At 40.4% G+C, this 26453-nt stretch overlaps 2 protein-coding genes across 10 annotated transcripts in view; one reads left to right on the top strand and one right to left on the bottom strand.

Moving 5' to 3' along the window:
- SUPT20H (SPT20 homolog, SAGA complex component) overlaps positions 1–1179 on the top strand; it is a 68081-nt gene extending 66902 nt beyond the window's left edge. For all 6 annotated transcript variants that reach the window (XM_070938340.1, XM_070938343.1, XM_070938341.1 and 3 more), the window contains one exon: positions 845–1179. In XM_070938340.1, the coding sequence (XP_070794441.1) occupies positions 845–927 (83 nt within the window). In that variant the 3' untranslated portion in view covers positions 928–1179. The remainder of the gene's footprint in view (positions 1–844) is intronic.
- EXOSC8 (exosome component 8) lies at positions 1172–26447 on the bottom strand. Of its 4 annotated transcripts, none has more exons than XM_070938351.1 (12): positions 26072–26447; positions 25424–25523; positions 22467–22503; positions 21919–21982; positions 16644–16717; positions 14703–14748; positions 14511–14616; positions 13099–13144; positions 6718–6814; positions 3308–3425; positions 1900–2006; positions 1172–1346 (listed from the first exon to the last, which is right to left on the bottom strand). In XM_070938351.1, the coding sequence occupies exons 2-12, from the start codon at positions 25450–25452 to the stop codon at positions 1240–1242; spliced, it is 831 nt and encodes a 276-aa protein (XP_070794452.1). In that variant the 5' UTR covers positions 25453–25523; positions 26072–26447; the 3' UTR covers positions 1172–1239. The 4 variants fall into 4 exon arrangements, with proteins under 4 accessions (XP_070794452.1, XP_070794450.1, XP_070794451.1 ...); XM_070938349.1 differs by having other exon boundaries at positions 25424–25620; XM_070938350.1 differs by having other exon boundaries at positions 25424–25620; positions 26036–26077.
- Positions 26448–26453: the final 6 nt, after the last annotated feature.

A 26453-nucleotide genomic window follows, 5' to 3' on the forward strand; every position in this document is an offset into this window, starting at 1 on the left:
AAAAGGGGTCAAAGAGGCCATCTATGTCAAAATTTAACAGCCCTTCCTCAACAGAGGAGGGATATGACACCATCTATCTCCAGTCTACAATACAGTCCTTTTAGCAGTTCCAAGAAGGCTCCACACCCGTTTGCACTACTCCAGTGACTCTAATGACACATAAACCTCCAAGCAGCCTCAGCAACTCTTTAAAAGAATGCAAATGACCAGCTGTCTGCAAGGAGTATAAATCTTTCCATTCCCCACCATCTAGTCAGCGCTGAAGAAGCTTCTTGGATGAGATGCGAAACATCTTCAAAGAAAAACAAGAAAGTCTAGTTGCACTCTAGTTGAAAAAGCACCTTTGGGACAACCATGAATGACAATAATACAATTAATTTACATTTGATGTAGGTATAGTTGGGTTCTCTATGGCAATGAATACATTATGTGTCCCATAATTTGCAAATCACTCTGGTGCTAGTCTCTGTTTCCATTATTATGTTATTCTTATTAAAAAAATGAAATATAGATGAGCCATGTGCTTAAACAGTAGAATTACTATAACAGAGACAAAACAATCTGGTTGAATTCCACATATTCCTATGGCTAGTGAAAACTAGTTATGGCATTTAAGAGTATTTTAATATACCTTTATATCCATATCATTTAATAACTATTTCAGTTAAACATTACACAGAGAAAATCCAGGCATTCTCTGTATTATAGTTTTTAATATTGCATTATTTATTTCATTCTTTTGGAGATAAAAATGAAATTAAAATTAATAAATTAATGAAATTAAAAATACATGAAATTTAAAAAAATAAAACATTTTTTCTTTTTTTCTTGGCAATCATTACAGTTCTTTCCCCATCAAATGGTTATGGCGGTAGCAGCATAAGCAGCTCTACTACATCATCATCTAGGTACCCAGTCAAAAAATAAAAAGAAAAAAAAAGGCTTCACTGGTATCAGAATCCTGAAACTTGCATTTGAGAGATATGTATGTATTTAATAATCATCTTTTTTAAAAAAATGTTTTTTCATGAAGCTGAATTTGTAGCTACACTGAGGCATAGCAATCAGCTGAAATTTGTAAAAAAAAAACTATACTGTTTTAAGATGAAATTATTTATCTGGAAATGTTACATAAATTTCAAGATTAAATAATATCGTGAAATAATGGAACTTCATAAATGTAACATGTTTATTAAAGTAATGGTTTTATGAGCAAATAGTAAATACACCTCTTACTAATTATACATTTTTGGTTATTTTATCCATTAGTTTCTGTACTTCTTTATGTCGTGCTTTTGCCCGACTGATACAGTCTTGAAGCTTTGCTTCTGTTATTGTGCTTCCACCTTAAAAAGAAACAGAAAACAAGGATACAATGTATTTAATACTGTCTGAGCTTTTAAATTGCCCATTAAATTACATCCATATATTTGTGATTAACCAAATGTTTTTAGTAGAATTAACCAACAAGACATTCTCATGATTGAAAAATTCCCTTTTTATCACCCTGTAATCCCTTAATTTGGTGTAGAGTCTTCGGAGAAAGGCAGCATACAAATTGAACAAATAAATAAGAGTCAGGGTGACTGGATGGAGCTGAGTGTTTACTGGCCGGATGCCTTTCCTGATGTCGCACGTAGTTTGAGTTTTTTCTTTGCACTTAAGGACAGAAACATCTGCCGCTACCTAGGATTGAACTCTTAACCTTCCGAGTGGGAAGCATCTTCACCACTAGGTCACTACGCCACTCAATGTTCATGATTGAAACACATCCCATCCCATCTGCAGTGCAGAAATGGAAAATGCAGTATCACAGATACTCCTGAATGGCACATACAAAATTAAAATTAAATTAGAAAATTTGGGACATATTAATTCTTAATAATTTAGTATTAATACCTGGTTTATGAACAGAACACAGTTTGTCATCTTCGATAGTCACAATAGTTAAAGTCCCAGATGCCAAGTCTTCTTCTTCTGCAGTTGGGTCAACTACCATTAGTGTGCTGTTGAAGATATATGCACATATGTGCCAAAATTTAACTTTTCTGAGATTTTTTAAATCCATAACAATTATATATACTGCTCAAAAAAATAAAGGGAACACAAGCAGAAGACATCCGAGATCTGAATGAATGAAATAGCCTTATTAAATACTTTGTTCTTTACATACAGTAGTTTATACACTGTTCAAACAACTAAAGGGAACACAAAACTACTGTATGTAATGAACAAAGTATTTAATAAGGCTATTTCATTCATTCAGATCTCGGATGTCTTCTGTTTGTGTTCCCTTTATTTTTTTGAGCAGTATACATTTACTGTTCAATTAGACAATACAGTGCATGTAACAGCAACATTAAAAAGCACCATCAGGTTCCTTTGTTCATTTATGTACTTTCCAGATCACCTGGATTATTATTGCTATCATAAGCATCAATGCTGAAGCCATTTTCAATTTAATTCAAAGACTTGTAAAGAAATTAATTTAAAAGACATATTGTTAACTTAGGCAATAAGGATTTCTTCAATCTGTGCCTTACTCTGAGTAAAAAATAACTAAACTGATCCTCTCAGAAAAATAGATGGACGTTTATCAGAGCGACAATCATCTTATCCATATTCAGATGGACCCATTTTCATGTATATAAATTTCTTCTGTTCATCAGTGAGAGAGATTTCATTTTAAGTGCATGCATATAGTGTTTTCTATTTTTTCCTCCCCATTTCCATCATTTATAAATGCTATAATGACATTCAGAGAACTTTCCTGAATTGAAACTGAATACAAGACAAGAAGACCAGAAGACAAACTCAAGATCCAAATGGATCTTGACAGACTTGAACAATGGGCTCTATCCAACAATATGAAATTTAATGTGGTGAACACTTCCTCTTAAAGAACGTAAATACAAAGATTAATCCCCTTCTTCCTAAATATCCTAGCACCAGGGTGCATGCTCCAAAGAGTGGGGGAGTGGGGGAAAAGAAAAGCTAAAGTAACATTGTAAGCAGTAGTGGTTCCATGATTTTTCACTTGGTGACCGCATCAGTTGATGACTAAATTGCTGGTCCCAATTGTAGTTGCTAAATGAGGAATACCTGGATAGCAGAAACAATTTTCATGGATTTTTAAGTGAATCTCCCTCCCTCTGCTCATACCATGTTCTTTTGGTGTACTAGAGGGCTCCCAAAGGAAGAGGCACCTAAGTATTCTTTGCTAATATAGCTGCTCAAATTTGGGGTTATCTGGTAACATGGTATTGTTTATTATAATCTACACACATACTTTTTGACCTCCACTTACTCAAACAACACAAATGATGTTGCCACTGGTTGTTTTTTAATAGTCAAAGGATTCTTCTCTTTCAAATTAACTTCCACCAAACCAGTTTCTGCATTTATTGCAACAACAGGCAGAAGCACTGAAATAACAAAGAATAGATATGGAAAAAGCAAGACTGGAAAATTATTTCATAAAGCACATTTTTATAAAGAAAAATAGAGGCATCCTCAAATAAACACAGTAGATTGACAGAAATGTAATAAGTAGCTTTTGATTTAAAAATATTCAGAACAAGGAAATCCTTCTGTGAATTGTGTCCTTTCTAACAACAAAATTTAGAAAGAGGTATTTGGCCCTTTGTTCAAGAAATTGATAAGGGAAAGATGCCGCTCTTATTGCGTCATCAGATAATCGCCCAGCCGTCCTGTTTAGGGTGACCCGCTCCCTCCTCCATCTGGGAGCGCGGGATGATCCCTTGCAGGGTCGAGCTGAGGATTTTGTGCAGTATCTGCATGACAAGATCACTCAGATTCGGGAAGGCCTGGCCTCTGACTGGGTAAGTCCAGACGAGATGACTGAGGCAGGTCTTGAGAGTGTTATCTGGGAGGAATTTGATCCCCACGGAGAGGGCTCGCAACTTGGGTGTCCTCCTGGATTCACGGCTGTCTTTAGAAGAGCATTTGACGGCCGTGACCGGGAGGATTTTTCATCAGGTTCGCCTGATCCGCCAGTTGCGTCCCTTTCTGGATCGGGACTCGTTACGCACGGTCACTCATGCCCTCGTCACCTCCCGTCTGGACTACTGTAACGCTCTCTACATGGGGCTCCCCTTGAGGAGCACTCGGAGGCTCCAACTGGCGCAGAGTGCAGCTGCGCGGGTGGTGATGGGAGCGACGTGGCGCTCCCATGTAACGCCCCTCCTGCGCGAGCTGCACTGGCTCCCGGTGGTCTTCCGAGTGCGCTTCAAGGTTTTGGTTATCACCTTTAGAGCGCTCCATGGCTTAGGACCTGGTTATCTACGGGACCGCCTGCTACCACCAATAGCCTCCCACCGACCAGTACGCTCCCATAGAGAGGGGCTCCTCCGGGTGCCGTCGGCCAAACAATGTCGACTGGCGGCCCCCAGGGGGAGAGCCTTCTCTGTGGGGGCACCTACTATCTGGAACGAGCTCCCCCCCGAGATACGGAGGATTCCGGATCTGCGTACCTTCCGTCGCACGCTTAAGACGTTCCTATTCCAGCAAGCCGGCCTGACCTAAACTTCTCCGCTTTTAAATGGGAATTTTAAATTTGGTTTTAAATTATTGGGGTTTTAAATATGGTTCAGCCAAATTTATTTAATTTGTTTTATCTCTATTTTAAATTTTGTATTTCCATGTTTTATTTTTATGGCTGTTCACCGCCCTGAGTCCTTCGGGAGTAGGGCGGTATATAAATTTAATAAATAAATAAATAAATAAATAATCCTGTGGCTCCTGAGGACGTGGACAGGATTCTGGGACAGCTGAACGCAACCACATGTTTATTGGACCCGTGTCCCTCCTGATTGGTGCTGGCTTCCAGGGAGGTTACACGAGGCTGGCTCCAGAGGATTATTAACGCTTCCTTGAGCAAGGGTGTCCTACCGGCTGCCTTGAAAGAAGCGGTGGTGAGGCCCCTCCTCAAGAAGCCCTCTCTGGATCCAGCTGTTTTGGCTAACTATCGTCCAGTCTCCAACCTTCGTTTTATTGCGAAGGTTGTTGAGAGTGTGGTGGCGTGGCAGCTTCCACAGTACCTGGATGAAGCTGTCTATCTAGATCCGCTCCAGTCCGGCTTCAGGCCTGGGTACAGCACGGAAACGGCATTGGTCGCGTTGGTGGATGATCTCTGGAGGGCTCGGGATAGGGGATGCTCCTCTATCTTGGTCCTGTTAGATCTCTCAACGGCTTTTGATACCATCGACCATGGTATCATGTTGCACCGGTTGGAGGGATTGGGGGTGGGGGGCACCGTTTTGCGGTGGTTCTCCTACCTCTCTGACCGGTCGTAATCTGTGTTGGCAGGGGGGCAGTGGTCAACCCTGAGGCGCCTTGTTTGTGGGGTGCCGCAAGGGTCGGTCCTCTTGCCCCTTCTGTTCAACATTTATGTAAAGCCGCTGGGTGAGATCATCCGTGGCTTTGGGGTGGAGTTCCATCAGTACGCTGATGACACTCAGCTGTACATCTCCACCCCAGGCCACCCCAACGATGCCCTTGAAGTGATGTCCCGGGGCCTGGAGGCCGTGCGGGCCTGGATGGGGAGAAACAGGCTCCGACTCAACCCTTCCAAGACCGAGTGGCTGTGGCTTCCGGCGTCCCGATATAGCCAGCTGGCGCCATCGCTGGTTATTGGGGGCGAATCATTCGCCCCCACAGAAAGGGCTCGCAACTTGGGCGTCCTCCTGGATACATGGCTGTCTTTAGAAGAACATATGACGGCCGTGACCAGGGGGGCTTTTTATCAGGTTCGCCTGATACGCCAGTTACGTCCCTTTCTAGATCGGGACTCCCTACGCACGGTCACTCAGGCACTCGTCACTTCCCGCCTGGACTACTGCAATACATGGGGCTCCCCTTGGGGTGCATCCGGAGGCTCCAGTTGGTCCAGAATGCGGCCGCGCAGGGGATTATGGGAGCAACGGGGCGCTCCCATGTGACACCTCTCCTGCGCAAGCTGCACTGGCTTCCTGTGGTCTTCCGGGTGCGCTTCAAAGTGCTCCATGGCTTAGGGCCGGGGTATTTACAAGACCACCTTCTGCTGCCAATAGCCTCCCACCGGCCAATTCGCTCACACAGAGAGGGACTCCTCAGGGTACTGTCAGCCAGACAATGTCGGCTGGCGACCCCCAGGGGGAGAGCCTTCTCTGTGGCGGCACCTGCCCTCTGGAACAACCTACCCCCAGAGATACGCACGATACCAGACCTCCGGACTTTTTGTCGGGCCCTGAAAACACATTTATTCCATCTAGCCGGGCTGGCTTGACCCCATCCTTACGGTTTTAAATTTATAATTGGTTTTAATTGGGTTATTTTAAATTGATGGCCAAAAGTATTTAATGTTTTTTAAATTGTTTTTAAATTTTATATGTTGTGTTTTTACCGTGGCTGTTCACCGCCCTGAGTCCTGTTGGAGAAGGGCGGTATACAAATTAAATAAATAAATAAATAACAACAACAACAACAACAACAACAACAACAACAACAGCAATGACTGTAGCAGTGGTGGGCCCCAATAAGGCTATCTTTTTATCCCAGACCTGATTTGTACCTCATCTAACTTCTGTGGATAAGCCGGTACTTTTGTCAAACCCTGGTTGCCATTACAATTGCTGTTTTCCTTCAATCCAATATAGTGCTAAATCTGTACTGCGTTTAAATTTTAAGTAAATCTCAAAGTATATGAACACAACTTACCATTTTTCAGAGCTGCTAAGAAAGCACACATGCAGGCGTCAAGAAGGTTTCCATCATAGTCTAAGCATATAATGTCACAATATAGAACCCATACAATCTAAAGAAATAAGACCGGCTGATGTAAATACTGGAAAAGCTTTCACATGCATAAAAAATAACTTCGAAATATTTGTCTAAGTCAGCATGTTATTTCACATCACATTGTTTGAAATCTGTTATCACTCATTCTAGCAGAATAACAGAAATGGAAAAACAGGATCAATTTAATAATGGCCGATTTATACATGTACATACTAGAGCATAACCGCTAGAACAGCTCAATATTACTAAATCATAGAGACAGGAAGGAAAGAAGGAAGGAAGGAAGGTAGTTAGTTTTAAAAATATTGTTGTTCATTAAGACCTCAACAACTATCATCTGATTAAAACTAAATGTAGTATGCCCAAAAATGACTGTTTGGGCCAATTTCAGCACAGAATATCCTGGTACGTTGAGCAAATGTGCAGTTTGCAATTGTTGCACTGATGGTTCTAGACTTGTGCATTTAATACATATGTTGTGCTTCCAGAGTGTGCCTTACTTTACATGCTGGACACCCCCTTATAAATGAGACCATTCTAGGTATAGCAATTTTGTTTTTGTATTATTTCTTCTGCCCTCCATCTGTTTTCCAGCAGTTTCCCAAAAACTGCTTGGATATGCACTCATCTAGTTTAAGGATGACATAATCTGTCATCAGGTCTGTGCTCAGTTTGTACTCACATTCCAGCAGTATATAGACCAATGGCAGACTTGCTCTAGAGCAGGGGTATCAAACTCAATTTCATTGGGGGCTACATCAGGGTTGTGTTTGACCTTGGGGGGTGGCCGGGGGCATGGCCAGCTTGATGTTACTAGTGTTGGGGGCGCCTGTGGTGGCCCAAGCGCTCTGCCAACGAAAATGGGCTCCCAATCTCTGTTTTCGGCTGCAACGGCCTCCTGAAACCCACTGCCAGAAAAAATGAAGCTTGGGAGGGCTGCATGCAGCCCACCTGAGCTCCATTTTTGCTGGCAGAGGCACTGCGGACCGATCCTTCACTGTTTCTAGGGCACCCCATGGGCCAGATCGAAGCACTCCGTGGGCAAGATCCGGCCCATGGGTTTGACTTGAGTTCTGCTCTAGAGAGAACTCAGTATCTGATATTTCATCTAGCCATCTAATGCCTAATATTTGCAAAGACTAGTCATGTAGAAATGGTTAAGCTATTTTACTTGCCTTTAATACACAGTCCACATTTCACAGGCACACCAAAGGGCAGTGAGCACAACAGCTCTGTAGACATTCAATTTTAATGTTGCACTAATTCCTTGATGTTCTGTCACGAGTGTTTCCAGGATTGCTGTGGCTACCTGCCTACTCACAAACAGTATGGTTTCAATCAAGCCATCTCCTGTTGGCAATTACCTGCAAGCCTTCCCCGCCCTAGTTAATTGCAGGTTAACTCCCCATATAAGCAAGGACCTTTTGCTTGCTACTTGGGCCTAGACTCCTGGTTTAGGCCTAAATGCACAGCTCCTGCAGGAAGCTCAGTGCAACGCCGCAGATGGGAGAAGAATGCAGATAAGGACTCCAGACGCCGTTGCAGAGAAACTCCCATGGATGCTTGCCTTTTGCTGTTTTGAAGTACGCAAGCTATCATCGGGACTGCTGCTGGACCTTTTTCCTCCCACAAGCTTCAAGCAATGTTTGCTGTTTGAACTGTTTTTACTTCAGGTGACTTTTAGCTGTGAAGTTTGTGCTGCCCCCACTTGGATTGCCTTGATGATGTATCGACGCCGAAGCTGCTTACCTTCATGCTAGCTTTATTCTCTTGTGAACTGTTTCGGTATTGTGGAGAGGGATCTAGGGTGATAGCTTTGCTTCACATACCCAGATAAGACTTTGTTTTTAATGTGCTTTCTTAAAGACATAGTGCTTTTTAAATGTTTTAAAGTAAATTATATTTTTACACAAGACGCCTCTGTCAGAATTATTTCAGTCTCAGTGTGTTTACTCATGAGCTGGTTCACGGTCCGGGGTACCCCTCAACCCCATTTCATAACATGTTCCCATACAATGGAACACAATCTACGAAAGCAAAACTTACCTTTGTTATTTTGCAGTTGATTCCTAAATGGTCACTATGTGGGAGAGGATATTGTCAAGGTAATTGAAATGGGATAGTTCCTTTCTTTGCGATTGGGTTCTGTGTATGGTGCATGACATGGTCTTTTGAATATTTTTTATTTAGTGCTCGACTTACAATCACAATTGAACCCAAAATTTTGTTGCTACAGTAAGCGAGAGAGATAAGTGAGTTTTGTCCTATTTTACAATCTTTCTTGCCACAGTTGTTAAGTGAATCACTGCAGTTAAGTTAATAACATGGTTGGAAAGTGAATCTGGCTTCCCCACTGACTTTGCTTGTCAGAGGGTCGAATTTTGATCACGTAATCATGGGGATGCTGCAATAGTTGTAAGTATGAACAATTGCCATAAGTCACTTTTTTCAGTGCTATTGTAATTTGAATGGACACTAAATGAATGTCAAATGCCGGGGAAATCAGGCAAAATTCTTCAGTAGTTGTTGCATAGTTGCTGATTGCCCTTGTAGATGTATATAATGGATGCATCATTCCTAAAAAATGGATCCTTACTTCCATAAAGACTGGAACAACTCAAGTGATTTTTTTCTAAAAGTACAGGATCACCAACTTTGTATATCACTGCAGGTATGGTGTCTGCCCCTGGGCTTTTGTCATGTTGCTTGCTGAGTAGAGAGCCCTAGCATCTTCAGTCAGTTTCTGTGACTTCAACTACTATTAGTATGTCACTGGGGAATCCTGTCTATAGCCGCATCACTAATAGATGGTCAGTTGAGGATACCTTCAAAATGTTCAGCATAGAGATATTCCTAGTGGGCGAATGGAGGTTCTGTGTTTCGCAGGGGACATAGTCCCAAAGGTGCTTTTTTAAGAGGCAACTGGACTTTCTTGTTTTTCTTTGAAGATGTTTCGCTTCTCATCCAAGAAGCTTCTTCAGCTCTGAGGACATAGTGGCGGAAAGGCAGCTGGATGTGAGATCCAGACTGCTGATAATTTTCTCTAAAATAAAGAGAGATCTTGAGATTGCTCATGTATTCTAAATAGCTGGGGATATTTTCATGAATTGAAAGCAGAAACAGCATTTTGCAGGTGCTCGCAATCAGCTCAGAATTGCAGAGCCTATCATTTTCTGAGCCATTAATGTAGCCTTTTTTAAGAACTCAAAATTCAACCTAGCCTCACTTTTTGGATCATCTTGAAATTTAATTTTCTTTTTATTACCCCTTCAAGACTGAAAAGCCTTGAAGCTTTGCAGGGTAACAAGAACTTTGAGAGAAGACATAGATAGAAGAAAGTAGATGTTAGAACTTGATGTATGGAATTTAAAGATTGCTTTAAATTCAAGAAAATACTTTGCTTTGTAAATATTTAATTGGGTGTAATGGGCATATCTATTTTAGTACTTTGACATATAAATAAGGGTTTGTTATTTCTGGTAATGTTTGATTTATTTATTTTTTTAATTTGATTTATATGCCGCCCTTCTCTGGAGACTCAGGGCGGCTTACAATGCGTTAAGCAATAGCCCTCATACTTTTGTATATTTATACAAAGTTAGCTTATTGCCCCCACAAACTGGGACCTCAATTTACCTACCTTAGAAAGGATGGAAGGCTGAGTCAACCTTGAGCCTGGTGAGATTCGAACTTACAGTAATTGCAGACAACTGGTGTTAATCAAAATGCTTTTAGTCTGCTGACCACCATTTAATTTTTGCAAGGTTTAATTGTTAATTGAAATTAGATTTTTATTATTATAGAAAGGAATTTGGGATTAGGTTTTAAATAGAAGTGGGGATATACATTCATACTGATGTTTGTTTATCTTGTTAGTTTTCCTTGTATTTCCTCTGCTTTGGCATTCAATCAGGCATTGTGTATTTTACACAGCTTATTTTGGACTATCCTATGTGCACTGTTAAAGCCATTTTCTTGGTAACAGTTCTGGTGGACATTATGATGCTTTTCAACAACCCACTTATCTCCTCATCATTCTCCTTGAATTATTCTGCTTGTTGAATAGAGAACCCTTTTCAGTGCAGATGAATGAATGGGATCCCTGAAAACATTTCCAGTTGTCCTCAGGACTGGCAGCAAGATGTACGATAGCAAGCTTGGTCTTTAAGCCAATGCTGAAACCATGCTGGGGTTCTTCAGCCTGGCTACGTTAATTCTTTTCATGGCCTTCTGGTCATCGCTTGGGTCTGATATGGAACTTCATTGTGGAGATAATGAACCCTGGCCTTGGTCACTCTGATATCCTCTCTTTTCTTCTGACAATGATGTAGTCAACAAAATGTCAGTGCTTAGAATGGGAGTGCAGCTAGGAGGTCTGGTTACAGGTAGTCAGACAGAAAGTTATACTGCTGTTGAGGAAGTCATGGGCTGCAATGGACTTCAGTAGGAGTAGAACATTAGTGTTACAGTTGCCTACTCTATATCTCCCAATGACTCCCTGCCAGGCTGCAGAATCACATCCTATTCTTGTGTTAAAGTTGCCGAGCAAGATCAGCTTGTTTATTCTGCTCACTGCTGATAGCAGGGTATCTAATTCTTCATAGTATCCATCTTTCATCTCAACGGTCATTGTAGGGGCATAGGCACTGCTCAGGGCGACTTGACTTTTATTCTGTAGCAGAAGCTGCAGTGTCATAAGCCAGTTGTTCACACCCTTGGAGAGATTAATAAGTTTCCAAACAAGGTGACTCTTTATGGTAAATCCAATTCCAGCATTGCAACTATAATCGCAGTCACAACTGACCCAGGAAAAAAGTGTATCCACCACCAATTTCAGTCAATTGATCTTTATTGGCAAGACAAATCTCACTCAGGTCTCCAATGTCAATGTTGTATCTTACAAATTCTTTGGCAATTAAAGCTGTTCTTCTCTCTGGTGTGTCTGCCATCAAGTTGTTCAAAAGTGTCCACATGCTCCAAGTGCCAATGATAAGCAGCATCACTTGCATTTTTGTGTTTTGACTGCCAAAGTGGGATCCTGCCAGCCATGGTAAACTGGCTAGGATGTAGTGAAGCAAGCAATGTTTTAGGGTACCTTTTCTAGCCCCTTCCTGATACTGCAGAGATTAGGAATGCATTCCTAGAGAGGGCTGCTCAGTCCCCTGGATAGATGCCGTTTTCAAAAACTGGCCATTAAACCTGAGTCGCCTGTGTGCAGATCTATGATTACAGCTCCTAGTGTATCCACACCTACTGCTCTGTCATTCACCCATGTTATTTTTTTAAGAGTGATGAAGATAATGGTGTTCAGATTAGCACGTAATATGAATTAAAATGAGGGTGAGTTGTGCGGTGTCCACTTCATTCTCTCTTCCCAATTCCCATCTATGTCCAGTGGCAAGACACAGTCGAAACAACTGGAAATGGGACTAGGCGTAGCAGGTGACCAGAATATCTTCTGTGCCTTGTCCTGTTCTTCATGTTCCACAATACTTTCAGGGACCATGACAACAAGTCCTTCCAATGGTCTCATCAGCTCAATCTGGAGTTTGTCTTTACATACTGGGATAGGCAGCTGTCTGTTTCACCGAGGGCTTAAGACCCTTTAGTTTCCCTCATCGGGTTTAGCCAGTTTATCAAAGCTGTTGCCAGTGTGTTCAATACAGGATATCAGTCAAGGAAGCGGTTGGACCAATGGACCAAGATGGATGCTCAAGAAGTAAAACAACAAATTGTTGCCCTCAATGCAGAAAAGATACTGACTTTATCAGGAAACAGGGCAGAACAGCAGCAGTGAAATAATGAGAAGTTATTCTAGGATATTTTAAGGAGCTACACAATGCCAAACCACCACCGCACTGCCCTTATCCAACTATTGCACATTTACCTCTGTACCAGGGGCGGGTTCGAAAACATGTCGCTACCAGTTTGCTCATGGGAGCATGCGCACTCAGTTGCGTGACACTTCTGCACATGTGCAGAAGTGTCCGGGCGGGTGGATGGAGCCTCCCACTGCCGCTGCTACTGGTTCGCCCAATCCGTGGCGAACCAATAGCAACACACCACTGCTCTGTACTAATGTGTATGTTTCAACTGACCACATTTGAAATGTGCTCAACAAAACATATTCAGTGGAAGCAAAGTGTTAACTGCAGTCCAGCTTCAACCTTGTTTAGAAACAAAGGGTGCGTCATAGCATACATGATAAAATCATATTTCGTAACTTCCCTGTTCGTTTGAATTTGTTAGTTTAGGAACATCTCAGCTTCTCACAATTCTTAAAATAAAATGTTTACTCACCTTTCCATCTAAAATGCATAGATCTTCTTTCATTATCATCTGTGAACTGAAATAATGGCATAATGAAGAGGACATTCCATTTATCCCCAATACTGCTTCTGTATCATCATCATATTAGTACCATGTTTCCCCAAAAATAAGACCGAGTCTGATTTTCTTTTGACCCCCCAAAAAACGGCTAGGGCTTTTTTCAGGAGGGTCTTATTCCCCCCCCCATATACTGGTATGAGGTGGGGGGCGAGGGGCCCCTTGCACCAGCTTCCCGAAGGGTCACAGCAGGCCATCCCACCATCCACGAAACAGCTTTGTGGGTGCCGCTCAGGCCACCATCTTCAGCAAACGTGGTAATCCCCTCCCCCCCTGCACATCATCCTTTCAAAGAGTTTCACTATGACGAAGAGGCGGCTGGAGGCAGCGTTTGCATCGGGTTGGGCTTTCTTCTGCCTGAGAAAAGAGAGAGAGAGAGAGAGAGGGAGGGAGGGAGGGAGAACGAGAGAGAGAGAGAGAGAGAGGGAGGGGGAGAGGGAGAGAGAGGGAAGCAACACCCGAGCTCCAGGTCTGGCAGAGCGCAAAACATGGTCGCCACCTGCTCCATAGCCACAAGGTGAGCTGTGGAACAGGGGCCCTCGGCTGCAAGGTTGCCTGGTGCTGTGGGCAGGGCTGGGGTTAGCAAGAGTGCGCTGGAAACATCTCCAGGCACCTGGAGACACAGAACTCCCAGCCTTCACTGGATCAGCTGATCAGCAGCCATGAGGTGACTGGGGAAGGGCTGCCTCCTATGCTGGCCACGCCCATTCCCGTCACTACGGTTTATTTTGGGGTAGGATGTTTATTAGCCCCCCCCCAAAAAAAATCAGGCTAGGGCTTACTTTCAGGGTAGATCATATTTGGGGGGAACATGGTACTACTACTACTACTACTATTAGTACAAATGTTGGCTTTCATTCATGTTGAATTCTTCCCAAAAACCTAGGTTGTCAATGTATCAGCATAGTATATGTGTGCATCTGCAGTGTGGCCTGTTGTAATTGATGAATGAAAATGTTATCAATGCACAGATTTTTTTAACTGTCATCCAAGGCTTTTTGAATGGCACCCAATAATATACAGTACGTTTAATAGCATCAAACCAACATCATCTGCCTATCTCAGATCTTTGGAAAAGACTTGGTAAGTGGACAAAAATGCCAAATCCAGTATAAATGCCTGACTGGCTGTGTAATGAACCATAATAATATCTTGAAAACCAGCATGTTGTCTCTCCGCTTTTTCAACCCAGGTTCTCTACAGACTACAACTAGCAGCTTCCCCAGCTGCCCTACCAATCTTAGAGCTGTCTAGCTGCTTACCTGTCTATTTATTATAGCTGCCCCACCCCAAAAGACTCTGATATTGAAGTCTAAATTTCTTACTTTTCAATGATATCAGCAATAAACTGACTAGCAGCCTGAGCCTCTTCGCATGGAGGTCCAGGTCGAAATCTTGATGAACAAAGTGGAGGAAGATCTACATTGGGAACTATATGAATAGAGAAATAATCATAAATATTATCTGCATGATAGTAATGTCATATTTGAAGAAAAAAGTGAATAAAGAGAGCTTACTGATATATCCCTTGTTACTGGAATCAACGGTGGGTGCTGCAAATTCCTGTACACAATGTATAGTTGGGGAAGGGCAAAATATAAGAATTAGAAGTCGGTTTAGAAATACTGTATTTTTATATACGGTATTTTTCGGCGTATAAGACGCACTCCCCCCCCCCAAAAAAAATAGAGTGTGAAAATCTGGGTGCGTCTTATACTCTGAATGTAGCCCCGCCCAGTTTCTCAAATGGAGATTTCAGAGGCTGAAAAAAGCATCAGAAACGAAGCTTCAGAAAAAAAGCCCTGAGCTTCAGAAAAAAAGCCCCCAAAAAAGCTTCAGAAAAGAAGCCCCCAAACAGAGCTTCAGAGGCTTTTTTTTCTAAAGCGCTGTTTCACAGGCTTTCAGAGGCAGGAAAAAAAGTTTTTTCTGAAATTGAGTTTCAAGTTTCAGAGGCAGAAAAAAAAGCAAAAGAAAAAGCAAGGCACAGTGCTCACAACCAAGGAACCTGTTGCAAAAATTCACCTTGGGAACAGCTGATTTGGGGTATTCCAGGAGGCCGATCCACCTGCCAATCAGCTTTTTTCTTATTTTCCTCCCCAAAAACTAAGGTGCGTCTTATACTCCGGTGCATCTTATACTCGAAAAATACGGTATCTGCAACTTGTAAAGTCAACACACATATTTTGCCTGAATTTTGATGTGTTTTATTATTTATTAAAACAAAATATTGAATACATTAGTTACACAACTCAGTTTCTAACATTGACTGTGGCAAGAAATTGGTGGTATGGTCAAAGCCAAAACTAGTGGGGACAAGATCTGAATTCCTACTTTCTTTTGTACTCACTCTTGCTTTCTCTCAAATGATTTCCTTTCTCATATACTACAAAGTGACTATTGAAATATAAATTATATCACAATTTTATATCTGAAAAGTCCATTTTTGAAATAGAGATAGCGTATCATCCAGCAACACTGGAAAGGGACATGAGTAAACTGGTCAATCTACTACTTCATATATTGTATGAAGAATATTTCATTTCATATTTAACAATATCAGAGTTTGGAATACCTCATTGTAAAAATTTCGACAGTTGCCATACTGATTAGTGCGCCCTTATTTTAGAAGAAAAGTTACTTTCTTTCAGTTATAATTTTTTCCTTTATTTTCTGTTTTATTTTCCTTTATTTTTCTCTGTATTACTTTTCCCTTAGTATATTTTCTTTACTGGTTGTTGCAATAGGCAAAGGATTGGGCTCCAAAAGAAGATTTTTTAAAATACTTTAGAAATTTCCTATTAGAGCTGAACAAGAGAATCTTTCCAAGAAGATACTCACAGTATAGTTTTTGCTTAACAACAGTAATTGGGATCTGAATTTCCAATGCAGTAAAAAAGTGACTATCCTGCTTAGAGATGGCAGTTTCTGTTGCTATCATTAAGTGAAAATTTCATCATTAAGCAAGAACCTCACATAACTGACTTGTGTTTTCCTGCCCACTTTCCAGAAGCAAAGTCAATGGGGAAGCCAGCTGGAAGCTGCAAATTCCAAATGGCTTGCAAAGATGGGTAAGTACTATAAAGTAAGGTCACAGGGTTACTGCAAGCAATGCATGTAGGCTAATGAGGGGCTGAAGTGCAAACATATTATGGAGGACAAGATCCCTGGTATCAAAATCTGTAGTGGGGCTCCTCAGGAGAAAAAGTGCTGAGAGCAACTTGCAACCTTTCCTGCTGGCTTCTCCATTGACTTATTTGTGGGAAGCTGACACCAACAAATGGTGATTACACCTGGATTGTGATCATATGACTCTGGGGGTGATACAATGGTTGGAACTTTGAGGACTGGTCATAAGCATCACTCATTTAGCACCTTTGCAACTTTGAATGTGGGCTGAACGAGTAGTCATTAACAGAGGACTACCTGTATTAACTTTAAAGATATATCCATGAACCTACTGCTTTTATGCCGCATATGACTGTAGTATTTCCTAACTTCAAAAGTGCAGAGCCATCTGCAGTTGTAATTGAACCTAAAGAAAGAAAGAAAAAAAAGCACTTCATAAAATCTACTTGAGAAAATATGTAAATGTTACATTGATGCATTCAAAATAAGAGCCAGTAGTTCAGGGGGGATTTGATTTAAATCAAGTCAATTTAAATCACTATTAAAAAGGCTTGATTTAAATCGAGTTGATTTAAATCATAATTTTTAAAGAGCAACTGTCATCTCTGTCCTGCAGCAGCTCCTCCTCTGACCCACTGTTGACTTACTAACCATCCCATTCACTTTAATGGGACAGCTGGTGATGCTGCAGTGACACAACAAGGTGAGGGACGTGGCAGGCAGCAGATGAGTGGATGCCAACTCACAGGCACTACCATGTTGGATCTGAAGTGAAAGGTGCTCTGTAGTATTATATTTATAAACTGCTAAGGTTTCACTTTCATTTTTACTGCTTGCCCTTCCTCCTCCCACTTAGAGCCTGGTGGTACAGATGCATTTCTCTTCAAACGATCATAGTTTGTAGTGTACATAAATTTGCAAAACAATGAGATAAAGGAATATTCCTGAACTTTGTTTTATGATTTATCTCATCGTTACTGTGAAATTGTGTGAATGCATCAATGCAGTGCAAGTTATCTCAGCTTGCAGAGCTTGGATTCATAGAATGAGTTTACCAAAAATGTAAATATTGCAGAACATAGTCTCATGCACATCAATCAGGGATATAATGTTCCCGGTTCAGACCAGTTCAGCCGATCTGGTAGCGATCATGGCAGGTGGTTCGGGGAACCAGTAGCGATGGTGGTGCGAGGCTCCGCCCATCCGCATGGTTATCGTAATAATGTAGGTATCTATATCTATATTACTACGGGTATCGTAATAATGTTTTTTTTACCCTCTGCGCATGTGCAGATGGTCCACGCACGGATGTGGCGTGTGAAGCGAGCACGCGCAGCATATGCACTTCCGAACCGGTAAGGAAGGTAAGTAGATTTCACCCTTAACATCAATTCAATTTTTATTATTAAAGTCTTAGACCAGAAACAAATAAAAGCACTCCGTATATACACACTTAAGACTTCTAGTTTAAGGGCGAAAGATTTATACGATCTGAAGAGAAACCAATTGGAGATTGCCCGAGAGTATTATGCGGCTCTGTATGCGGAAGAACAAATTCCCAATGAAAAGGTGGTCCAATACTTGTCAAAAGAAAGTCTCCCAAAGATTGGGGAAGAGGATAAAGAAATACTTAATAAAGAAATAACGATGACAGAATTAAGGACGGTAATATCAAAACTTAAAAAGAATAAATCCCCAGGCCCAGATGGACTTCCAGGGGAATTCTATAAAAATTCGGATTTGGAGGAAATTTTATTACCAAAGCTGTTAGAAATTTATAATGAGGCCCTAACAGAATCCAAAATTCCAGAATCATGGAGAGAGGCGTATATTACTCTCCTCCAAAAAGAAGGAGAGGATCCAAAATTAATTAAAAATTATAGACCGATCTCTCTCCTGAATACGGACTACAAAATTTATATGGGCATCTTAGCAGGAAGGCTAAAAATAATTCTGAATAAATTAATACACAGTGATCAAAATGGATTCCTCCCTGGAAGGCAAATCAGGAATAATACAAGGATGATAATAGACATATTGGAATACTATGAGGAACACCCGAACAAAGAAATGGCATTGGTCTTTGTCGACGCCCAAAAGGCATTCGACAATCTTAATTGGCAATTTATGAAACAACAAATTATCCAAATGGAATTTGGATCAAATTTTGTCAATACGATATCCACAATCTATCAAAAACAAAAGGCTAACATATTACTGAATGGAGAATTAACTAAGGCTTTTCAAATTAGAAAAGGGGTCCGACAAGGGTGCCCTCTATCCCCACTTTTATTTATTTTAGCACTAGAAGTATTTTTGAGAAAGATTAGGAACAATAATGAAATAAAGGGTTTAACAATCAGAAAAGAGATATATAAGACACAGGCATTCGCAGATGATGTGGTATTAATCATGGAAGAACTATTAGAATCAGGCACAAAAATTTTGGAAGAATTGGGCAATTACGGAGAGGTAGCAGGACTTAAATTAAATAAATCCAAAACTAAGTTATTAACAAAAAATATGATGGAGGTAAGAAAAAAAGCACTGGAAGAATCAATGGAGATCCAAACCGCCAAGAAGGTAAAATACCTGGGGGTGTGGATCTCATCAAGGTGCTCGGCCCTCAGAGAGGATAATTATTTACCATTGATTAGAAATATTAAACAGAATCTGGAAAAGTGGGGAAGACTACAGATATCATTATTAGGTAGAATTGCGGCAATAAAAATGAGCATATTACCCAAGTTATTGTATCTATTCCAAACGGTCCCTGTTAAATTAGATAAAAAAATTTTTTTGGAGCTCAATAGCAACATTAGAAAATTTATTTGGGAGGGAAAGAAACCAAGAATAGCAATTAGGAATTTACAGGACAAGAAGGAAAGAGGGGGTTTCGGATTACCTAAATGGGAGTTATATCAAAAAGCTGCAAACCTAGTATGGCTGAAAGATTGGGCAACCCTGAGAAATAAAAGATTGTTAACTTTAGAAGGGCATGATCTCCAGAAGGGTTGGCATGCATATCTCTGGGATACTGGGAAGAAAACGAAAACTTATTTTCATAGGCATAAAATAAGGGAGATCTTGATACAAATATGGGGAGAGATGAGACAGAAGCACTATAGGAAAATTCCGAGATGGCTTTCCACCATGGAGGCTATAATATATCCAAATGTATTAGAAATGGATAAAACAGTCAGATACAATGAATTATTAGATGGGGGAGGGAATCTTAAAACAAGGGAAGAATTGATGGAACAAGGTGCTTCTATAGACTGGTGGCCATATAAACACTTTTTAGCCAATTAGTTAAACCAACGAAAGATATTTTGACTAACTGAAAAGGTATCTCAGTGTAAATCGGCCATACATCTCAAGCAATACCGTAACAGATTATTTATATTCTGCCCAGAAAAGGACATGTCTCTAAGCCTGATTAGGCAACCTGCAACACCTATGGTCTTCTAGCTCAGGGGTTACCAACCCCTGGGCCATGGTCCACTACTGGGCCATGAGCCATTCAGAACCAGGCCATACATATGCGCATCCACACTTGCTCAAGTGTGTGCACACTCCATTTGCGCAAATGGAATTGCGAATGCATGCAACTATCACCACTCCCCTCCCCCCCTTGCCAGTCGCAAAGCCGAAAAAATTGGGGAACTCTGTTCTAGCTAATTTGTTGTCACAATGGTTTCATTTCATCCGTAGAAAATGAAGTAACAAAAACAGACAGTGCAATTAAAATCCTACAATATTGTATAGTGATGGCTTAGGGTTCGCTCATTTTTGCTATTTCTCATCATATCCACTGTACAGCACAGTAAAACATTTTACCACTGCTGCTGAAAAATTGTGTATTCTAAAAACAAGCTTTTTTCTCCGTTCTTTTTCTTGTGAGCAATTCAAAATGATTGTTTTAATTAAAATTTATGTCCATTTTTGTGGCACCATGCAATTTATCAGATATGTACTTACTAAAGGTAGATAAAAGCTGACTTTTCTGCACACTGTTTCTCATCGGTCTTTAAATGCTTCTGAAAGGTTGGCAAACCTGCTGAGCAGGGTGATAGCCCTCCATAGGAGACCAAATGATGACAGTCTGGATATCCTTTCAATTTATCTACAATTCTGCACTCTTGTGCCCTATATAGTGATGCTTCATCATTCTAAATCCTACTTAAAAAGGCTAACATGCCAAACAGTTTAAATTATATCATTATCGCACACATCATGCCAGAATTTGTTGAGAAAAGTACATGAAGCTTTAGTAGCAATGAATACTTATGGATATTCTGCTATAGTATTTGCTGGTAGAATCCTGAATCCATTGTTCTGTCAACAGAAATTTCAATGCTCATAAATGAGATGCCAGAAATTACCAAAACTTCACATACATTTTCCAACAAAGCAATGAATGATGACTTAGTATATTGACATGATATAAAACATTATTGTAAAAGTTGTTTAGTGAGAATCTTTTTATTGATTAATAGGATTTATATGAAGCTCTAATCCAGTGATGGCTAACCTTTTTGCCATCGCATGCCAGGAGAGGGAGGGGGAGGGTCGCGCATGTGTGTGCCCAGACTGATAATTCTATGCACCCTGCCCAGCACATGCGCGCGCAACCCTTCCCCCTGCTCCTGGCTCATGATGGCCTGGTAGGCCCGTTTTTCTTTCTTACCTGGTTCCAGCTCCTCTCTATTTTTATTTTTATTTTATTTTTTTAAATTTAATTTATATGCCGCCCTTCTCTGGAGACTCAGGGCGGCTTACAATGCGCTAAGCAATATATTTATCTGGGAAGGGCGAAAACAGCCTTTCTCAATCCCTCGGAGGCCCTCCAAAGGCCTGAAACGGCCCATTTCCCAACTCCCGGTGGGACAGGAAGTGACTTTTTTGCTGTCCCCAGCCTCTCTAGGAGTCTCTGGAGGCTGGGGACACAAAAAACAGCCTGTTTCCCTACTTCTGGTGGGCCCAGAAGGCCCGAAAATCAGTTGGCCAGCGCGCACATGCACACCAGAGCTCAACTGGTGTGCCCATTGATATGGCTACACGTGCCACCTGTGGCACATGGGCCATAGGTTTGCCATCACGGCTCTAATCACATTCAGAGTGTACAATATAATAGGATTACAGATAGTTCTATATAAGATTCACAAAATTTCTCTCACCACTGCAGAAGACAGAGGAGGAATAATATGTTCATGGAATATCAATCAAAGACATATTTTATGAGTCGAACATAAAGTGTCTTTAACTAATTTTCTATGAACAGCTCCTTCCATCGCTGACCACTCAATTCAGCAAGATCTTTGGTATTCTGGGAGTCTTTTGGGGGACTGGCAAGGAGAAGACAATGTGGAAAGAGCCAATTTCTGTAGTTAAACCAGATGTTGTGATTAATATGAATCATTTCATCATATGACCATAGTGGTTAGTCTTGACTTTTTCATATTCTTGCTTAATCAGAATATGTTCTCTATGCTATTCTTCCCATTATTTCTCAAAACAAACTCAACTACATATTGAAGACTAGTATCCCACAATTAATTTGGAATACTATGAGCAAGAATAGTTATTTAATAGTAAAGCATTTACCTATGTTGATAGTTGTGGTCCTAAATTCACCAAGGTCCCTTCCGTCGGGCCGACAATTTTCTTTCTATAAGGATTACCAAATCAGGCATACATAATTAATCTTATTAGATTACAGTATAGAAATTTGAGTTTAAAAATATCAGGATTTGACAAGCAAATTGGTATGATATGAATCATCTAAAACCAAAGGTATAATTATTTGGATTCAAATGCAAATATATTCAGATTTAAATACACCTGCTAAGTAAAAGCCGGTCACTGATAACCAAAAGTTGAATCTTCAATGGTAAAACGTTTGATAGGATTTTTTTTGTGTGTTTATTGAGGAAGTTCTGACAATATGAAAATAACCATTAAAAGACTGTGCGGACTGGGAAAATCCTGAATACATCTTGCTTTATTCTGGTCATATCAGATCCATTTTTAATTCAATCTGCTTCTATGGAGCAAGTGATGAGAGCCTCCAGATACTGCATGTCTATCTTCATACAAGGAATAGATTTGAAAAACACATTTAATATATACAGATATATACACTTTGTACTCACTAAGAATCTTCTGTAATATTCCAAAGGTTCTACAGTTCTAAAACAAATAGAAATTTAAGTATTTTAGAAACAGACAAATCAAGTTGAACATTTTTGGATAAAAATAACATTCCCAACTGGATAGTAATTTTGAATTTCCAAAGCAGCAGAAACTGTTTGTGGGGATGCCATCTGACTAGGATTTGTGGGATTTTAATAGCAATTATTGCAACCAAAAGAAGCAAATAAGATTTTTATGACTATTAGGCTAACAATCTATTCTCTCAACTTTTGCCCACTGTGGCCATTAAAATCTAGTACAACTGGCTGGGTCAGAGAGCAGTCAAAACCTCTTTATATGAGCAAATTATACCATTCCAGACAAATGGCTGTCCAGTCTCTGCTGGAAAACTTCCAGTAATGGAGCACCCACAACTTCTGAAGATAAGAACAGATTAATTGTTTTCAGTCCAGAAATTTCACTTTCACTTTAATAAGCTTCCACCTATTGCTTCTTGCCTGCTTTTAGGCACTTTGGAGAATAGGTCGACCCTCTCTTCTCTATGACAGACTCTCAAGTACTGAAAGACAATTATCATGTCATCCCTAGTCATTCTTGTCATTAAGGCTAGACATACTTAGATCTCTTAGCTATTCATCATAGAGTTTAGCCTCCAGATCGCTTATTATCATCATTGCTCTTCTCTATTGTTCTTCAATGCACTTTTTCCAGGATTTCATCATCTTTTTTGAAATGTGGCAATCAAGTGTGGCCTCACTAGTGCAGTACAGAACGGTACTATCACTTCTCATGATCTTGATGCTATCCCTGTGTTGATACAGCCTAATCATGCATTAGCTTGTTTGGCAGCTGCAGCATACTGCACACTGCTGCAGTATGTATGAGCACACTGCTGGCTCATACTTAAGCGGTTGTCCACTAGGACGCCTAGATCCCTCTCAGTTATTACTATTGAGCCAGATACTGCTTTTTCTTTTCTTTTCTTTTCTTTTTTGCCTAACATAGGATCTTACTTTTCTTACCATGAAACTGCATATTGTTGGATAGGGCCCAGTCAAGTCTGTCAAGATCCTTTTGAATCTTAAGTCTATCTTCTAAAGTGTTAGCTATTCCCTCCAATTTGATGCTGTCTGAAAATTTTATGAGTTCCCCTTCTTTCCTGTCATCTGGATAATTTATGAATAAGTTGAAGAATACTGGGCCTATGACAGAACCTTGGGTACACCACTGCACGCTTCCTTCTATGTAGATGTAATTCCATTGAGAACTATCTGCTAAGTGTGGTTGGTCAGCCAACTACAAATCCATCTGATGGTGGTAATGTCTATCCCACATTGTCACTATCTTACAATTTGACAAATGCCTTACTGAAATCTAAGTAAACTATGTCCACACATTTCTCTTATCCAGTAATTTAGTCACTTTGTCAAAAAAGACAATAAGGTTTGTCTGGCATGATCTGTTTTTGACAAACCCATGATGACTTGTAGTAATTGTTTTGCTCATTTCTAGATGCTCACAAATGCACTGCTTGATTATCTTTTCCAGGATTTTCCCAGGTATTGATGTCAAGTTGATTGGTTCATAGTTTTGTGTAATCAGTTTTTTTCTTTTTTTGTAGATTGGAACTACTTCAGTTCCTCTGGCAGTTCTCCCATGCTACAGGAGCCTTGAAAGATTTGGTTTTGAAACCACATTTATCAGTATCTTCAGAATCCTGGAATGTAATCCATCTGATTATTTGAACTCGTCTAGAGTGGATACGTGTTCTCTTACCATTCTTTTGCCCATTTTGACTTGTATTCCTATTCTATGTATCCTATTATGCTGTTTTTGATCAGTTGGACTACTTTTCTTTTGCGTGAAGACAGATGCAAAGAATGAATTCAGCAATCATGAGATATTATTGGAAGAAATTGGTGGGTTGGTAACTAAGAATCACAGTATTATTGTGGTTCCATTTCTGTCTGCTAACTAATTCCACAAGGTGGCAGTAGGCAATAAGGCAATGACTGATTTTCTGAGCAGGGCAGGGGACTACAGAGTTCCATTTTTTTCCTCTCTAGCTATTTGGTGTTTGAACTGGGGGAAATCATCCAAAGATTGGAAACACAGCATCATCAACATTCTAACAATTATTACATGATCACCAAATCAGAAAGATTCAAAGCAAAAGTAACTAAAAGTAAGGCATCCTAGAGCCCCTGGACCATTCTTGCTAGGGGAAATTCCTCTAGCTTTCCAAGATGTTTTCTTTTAGAAAAGTTAAACATGTACCTATTCTGCGAAGTAAGAAGTTTTCCAAGGCCAAAGAGTCTTTAAGATTATTGTTATATTGCTTTATTTTATATTACTTTAATTTTTGTAATGTATTTTGATCCTGGAGGAAATATGAGTACTGAAATAACTTAAAAATGTAAACAAAAAACTATTTTTAATTGCCCCTTAAAGAAGAGTTAGACTCGGTGGATCAGGAGAACAAGCAAAAGTTTTGGTTAAGGATCAGGGGACATTCTTAAACAGGCCCCTCTCAAAACAGACAATCCAATTAAGCCAATTTGTTATTCTTTTTCACTGGTCCTCTTTCACTACTGCAGGAATGCATAAATCCTACCAATCTGAATGTGTTCTAAACTTGAATACAGCAGGTTGAGGGTATAATTAAAAAATACGCATTCGCACAAAGCTGAAACTCTCAGTGGAGGGCAAAAACGATTCAATACATACGTGGAAGGATTTCTGCAGATTGTTTCTTGGTAAAGAAAAGTACACCTTTCTCCCTTTTTAACAGTAAGAAGCAAGGGACAACTTCCAGAAACCGAAAACGCCTGGTCGCAAATTGCGAGAATACACGGACGCGAGCGCTCGCGCCCAAGACCCTCCGGAACAAGGAACGGTTTTTGGGCACGAGGGGAAACACTCTGCGCTCCCCGATCGGCAGGAAACAAACATTTACCTGAACGCGGCCGTTACGGTCGCCGCCATCGATACTTCACTGACTCCTTCGTTTAGCAACTGATATAGATCCAGCTGCGGAAGCCGCTACTAAATCGAGTCTGCAATGTAATTTGAATTAGGAAAAGGAGAGATTGGCACGTTGTCGGCAGTTTCGGCAAAAACGAAAGTGAGCGGTCTCCCGGATGGTAATGGTAGCTGGAGGTTAAAAAAAAAAAACTTCACCTAATTTTCTGAATTCAATATTACGAGAATCTTACAGTTTTCCTTATACATATAAGTAAAGAAATGCAGAAATTCTGCATAGTTTGATTAATTTGATTACTTGGGTGGAGGATGATCTCTTGGATGAAAAGCTACGCTGAATTTTTTAAATAGGGGGTTGCAAACCACTTCCGTGATTGTTGCTAAGATTATTATGCAGAGGCACCTTAATGTCAAATCACGCATCGATTCGAAGGAAACTTGGTTTGTTTACAAGAAGACCGTCCGCATAAACCTGTCTTCTTTCACATAGTACTTTTCTAGTTCTTAAACAGTTTACAAATCCTCTGCCAGTATAAACAAAACCGCTGCTTATTAAAGTTGTTCGCATTTTAAAGACCAGACTTACGGTAGACTGAAAGTAGGGGCACAGTTAATTTTGTACCTTAGAAAACGAACCGACGAGGAGCTTCAGAATACAAAAGTGCATACAAAACAGCTTCTCCAATACAAAACTGTTCGAAGATTGCTGCCAAAGATCTTCATTGCCGTATCAGTGCTCACTCAGACTAATTTCAACGCATAGAACAGAATAACAGACTTGGAGGTCTTCTCTAGTCCAGCCCCCTGTTCAAGCAGGAGACCTGTACTATACCATTTCAGACAAGTGGCTATCCAGTCTCTTCTTAAAAGCCTCCAGTTGCAGGCAACGTATTTTAAATAACCCCCATATGTTTTTCACACGACATGAATGTGTTTATCTCACATTCAAAAATGTGAATTTCAAAAAAGCATTTTTTAGTTTTGTCTTCCTAAATGCCTAATCA

The sequence above is a fragment of the Pituophis catenifer genome, unplaced genomic scaffold (genome assembly GCF_029215685.1).
Source record: "Pituophis catenifer annectens isolate HBS135680 unplaced genomic scaffold, rPitCat1.0.hap2 SCAF_2, whole genome shotgun sequence".
In the NCBI taxonomy this organism is placed as follows: domain Eukaryota; kingdom Metazoa; phylum Chordata; class Lepidosauria; order Squamata; family Colubridae; genus Pituophis; species Pituophis catenifer.